The following is a 4,355-nucleotide window of genomic DNA, read 5'->3' as shown; positions in this document are numbered from 1 at the left end:
CAGCCGAAAGCCGAACCCTTTCGGCACGCTTCTCCTGCCAGAAGCGTTTTCTCCGCGCCGTTCCTTTCTGCCGCTCCTCGTTTTCTGGGGAGGAATTGTAGGTTTAGGCAGAAAGATTTTTCGGCGGCAGTGCCGCGGTAGACCCGGCTTTGGTTTTACAGCGGTGCTCAGAGCGGCGTTAGTTTGATTTTAAGCTCCTGTAAGCTGCGTTTTATGGGCGGCCTCCCGCGAGGCCGGCAGTCCCGCCTGCTGTTGGCAGAGGTTACACGGCAGGAGCTGCCGCTCGCATCGAAACGCTGCTTCGTGCGCTCAGCGTTGTGCTCAATGCTTCTTTCCAGGTCAGATAAAACTCTCCAGGATATTGTGTACAAGCTCGTGCCGGGCCTTTTCAAAAGTAAGTACCGAAAAGCAGAAGAAATACCCCGAGCCCAGAACTGCTCTCCCACGTCCCTGCTGGGAGCTGCAGGGAGGTTCTGATGCCCCACGTGTGTTTTTCCCCAGATGAAATGAAAAGAAGAAGGGATTTCTATGCTGCTCATCCGTCGGCTGATGGTAAAAGCTTCTCTCTCCCGACCCTAATCGATGGCGCGTTGCCCCCGGTGCTCTGCTCTTTCCTTTTTAACTCACAAGTGTTGTGTTGTCGGGGTGGAATTTTAAGAAGTAAATTCAGCATGATAAAAGTTTGCTGCTTTGGTGGTTCGGTAGATTTAATCGTAATCTCACCGTAGGGATTTTTTTTTTCCTCCTCACCGAGAATTGCCCTTCTTCCTGATTTGAATTTCAAAATGTAAATTATTGTGGAAATTTCTGCGCAGCTGCCAATGGCTCTAATGAAGACAGGGGAGAAGTGGCTGACGAAGACAAAAGAATTATAACAGACGACGAGATAATAAGCTTATCCATTGAGTTCTTTGACCAGAACAGGCAAGTTCCTGAGTGGCAGTATTTTATGCTCACCTGACCTGATAGCAGCTCTTTGTTATTTGTTGTAATTGTTCCATTTCTCCTTGCAGACTGGAACGAAAAGGAAATAAAGAGAAAGAAAAATCAAAGGAGGAGGTAAATAACTTTCCTTTACCCCAAAGGAAATGTGGCACAGCCATGAGCAGTTCCTCGTGGGCTTGTAGCTGGGAAAAATAGCTGATTTGTGACCAGAACAAAAGGAGCATACCTCCCAGCGCTGTGGGCTTCCTGCAGCCCCACGTGCTGCCAGCTCCTAGAAACAGCAAGTAGCAAATGCTGGCAGCATCACTCTTAAAGTTGAATCTGATTTTTTGTGTGTGATTTTGTAAAAAATTATTTATTTATTTATTTATTTTAGTCAGCCTGTAATGCATATGCATTATTGAAAGAGGCGTAGTGTGAGATGTAAGTCTTCTTTTGTAAAATCAGTGGTTTTTTAATTATTTTTTTCTGGAGCTGTGATTTACCACATTGTTCCGTTGTCCCTTAGAAGGGCAGAAATTGCTGTATTGCAGTTCTTAATTTAACAATGTGCATTTTTTAAATGTCACCTATGATGTTAAGAGTGCAGCTTTGGTGACCCTGCCACTTGTTGTGCCGATAGGTGAATGACAAGAGATACTTGCGCTGCCCAGCAGCAATGACAGTGATGCATCTACGAAAGTTCCTGCGGAGCAAGATGGACATCCCCAACACTTTCCAGGTACTTCGCTGCTCCATCCCTGCTAACACTGCTGGCATCCTACATGCTTTGGGTTTCTGGCCATGTATGTGCGGAGTTGGCAGCATGCTGGTGGGAGCGAGGGTGTTACTGAAAATACCTCATGAAAGGTTTGGCCATGCTGCAGATATCGAGGTGTGAGGGGATTAATTAATCTTTTTAGTATATGTGAAAATTCCCAGTTCCCTCTGTGCTGGGCCTGGTGCTTTGGAGCACTCTGAGGCTGCCTTCAACACAGAGCTGCATGCTGACACTGGGCTGCATCTCCCGGCAGATCGACGTGATGTACGAGGAGGAGCCCCTGAAGGACTACTACACGCTGATGGACATTGCCTACATCTACACCTGGAGACGGGTAATGGCTCGGTGGCCTGCAGCGGCGTGGCAGGGCGGTACCTGGGGTTCTGACGGGTCTCTTGCCTTGCAGAACGGCCCGCTGCCCCTCAAGTACCGTGTGCGGCCCACCTGCAAGCGGATGAAAATCGGCCACCAGCGGGAAGGCCTCAGCAACAGCGGCGAGCTGGAGAGCGACTCCGGCAGCGACAAGGCCAGCAGCCCGGCCGGGGGGCTGCCCTCCACCTCCTCCTGCCTGCCCAGTCCCAGCACGCCGGTCCAGTCCCCCCACCCGCAGTTCCCACACATCTCCAGCACCATGAACGGCACCAGCAGCAGCCCTGGCAGCAACCACCAGTCCTCCTTCACCAACAGAGCACGGAAATCCTCCATAAACGGCTCCTCGGCCACTTCGTCCGGCTGACGGCCCGGCCCCGACCCTCCTCTCTATAGATCTCTCATGCCATTACAGCTTTATAGATGCTAATACACGTGACTCTCGTCCAAACTGCTTTCTTTTGTAGTGACACTGAACTTGGCTATAAAAGGCGAACTAGGTGACATTCGCTGTGGACGTTAATTGCGACGCGAGATTGAAATGTAAATGGTTTCCAAAGGACCGGGAAGCAAACAGAAGTGACACCTGGGTGTGCTGAGTGCTGCGGGGCCCTCAGCCCGACCGAGCTGGTAGAAGCCCTGGGACGTAGCTGGTTAACCCAGACTAACTCCTCCACCGCGTTCTCTTCGATTGTTATTGTTATTATGCCGTTTTGTGAACCTGTAGAAAGCAAGTGCTTTTTCATCTTGAAATTCGACGAAACAGAAAGGATATGCATAGAATAATGCATATATGTAGCCATGTCACTGTGAATAACAATTTTTGCGTATTAGCCATTTTGATTCTTATGTTGCATCCTTAATTCTCTGTTGCTGCACAGAACCGATCAAACGAAAAGTAAACTTCAGTTTTACAATCTGTATGCCTAAAAGCGGGTATTACCGTTTTATTTACTGACTTGTTTAAATGATTCGCTTTTGTAAGAATCAGATGGCATTATGCTTATTGTACAATGCCATATTGGTATATGACATAACAGGAAACAGTATTGTATGATATATTTATAAATACTATAAAGAAAATATTGTGTTTCATGCACTCATGATATGGTTGTTAAATTTCAGAACCGGTTCGACCCTTGCAGATGCCGCCTGGTTGAGCTCTGCTCGCACTGCCATAGAGCTGCAGCGCTGAGGAAGCACAGCCACTCTGATAACCTGGAGGCGATTGCCAATCCCGAAAGCATTTGACTGCCTTTGTCCTTTTTTTTTGTTGTTGTTGTTCCCCCAAGTGGTCTATTTTACTTTACCAAATGTTGTTGAAGTGATGAAGTGAAGGAAAAAAAAAAAAGCAAAAAAAAAAAAGACAAAAAAAAAAAACAAAAAAGTTAAGGGAGATGAAAGTAATTGACGTGCTTTGATTGCCTTTTTATTACTTGGTGCGGTGGGGACTGTGTTTTTAAAAGCACACGGAATCATTATAGAAGCCATAAACTATTTGGTATAAATTTTAAGGAGCCAGCAGTTTGCTGGGTGAAGGCATTTTATCTAAATTTCTTTTAATATATATGTATATGGTACAGTACTAACTTCATTAGAGCTTAACAGGTACTTGAATCCTTCGATAAATTGCGGAGAATGCCTCCTCGGGGAGGGCCGCCAGCAGGGGCGTTTCCTGGGGGCTCCTGAGGGTTTGGTTTGTTCAGCAGAAGGAACTTTTCCAACACCAAACAGAACGGCCCAGAACACTTTTCAGTTTGTGCTTTGCTTTGGTCGAACTTCGTGTGTGTTCATCACCCACCAGTTATACATTTGTGAGGGTGTTTATTCTATATGGATATTGTTTCATGTTTGTACGGGAAAATTGTAGTTAAACATTTCATTGTCTCCAGTCTGCAAAAGAAGCACAATTCTATTGCTTTGTCTTGCTTATAGTCATTAAATCATTACTTTTGCATATAAATTGCTGTTATTTGTCCCGCTTGTTTTTATAGACCAGGTGATTGCAAACCCTCCACAAGGTTCTTGCTTATTGATGTATAATGTCTTGTTAAACAAGAGTTGATATTTTTTCCTGTAGTAAACATGTACAGTTCGATTTCAACGGTAAAAAACTTCAGTTTTATATACACGAATAACTTTCATTTATAGTTGATCAAAGAAATAAACAAATAAAAGGGATAATTCATTGAAAAAAGAGCAAATGAACTTTGTCGGTAACGCGGCGTCGAAGGAGAGACGTACTGCTCTCGTTGCAGTCTGTCGGGGCGGGCGAAAGGCG

At 45.7% G+C, this 4,355-nt stretch overlaps 1 protein-coding gene across 1 annotated transcript; it reads left to right on the top strand.

The window, feature by feature from the left end:
- Positions 1 to 81: 81 nt before the first annotated feature.
- LOC100538813 (polycomb complex protein BMI-1) lies at positions 82 to 4,037 on the top strand. The gene is made up of 7 exons (XM_010712655.3): positions 82 to 394; positions 502 to 552; positions 816 to 924; positions 1,014 to 1,059; positions 1,568 to 1,666; positions 1,959 to 2,039; positions 2,112 to 4,037. Exons 1-7 carry the CDS (start codon positions 214 to 216, stop codon positions 2,439 to 2,441), a joined length of 897 nt encoding a protein of 298 aa, XP_010710957.1. The 5' UTR covers positions 82 to 213; the 3' UTR covers positions 2,442 to 4,037.
- Positions 4,038 to 4,355: the final 318 nt, after the last annotated feature.

The sequence above is a fragment of the Meleagris gallopavo genome, chromosome 6 (genome assembly GCF_000146605.3).
Source record: "Meleagris gallopavo isolate NT-WF06-2002-E0010 breed Aviagen turkey brand Nicholas breeding stock chromosome 6, Turkey_5.1, whole genome shotgun sequence".
NCBI classification, from domain to species: Eukaryota; Metazoa; Chordata; class Aves; order Galliformes; family Phasianidae; genus Meleagris; species Meleagris gallopavo.
The sequence above is the reverse complement of the archived record's forward strand: the minus strand, read 5'-3'. Positions and strand labels throughout refer to the sequence as shown.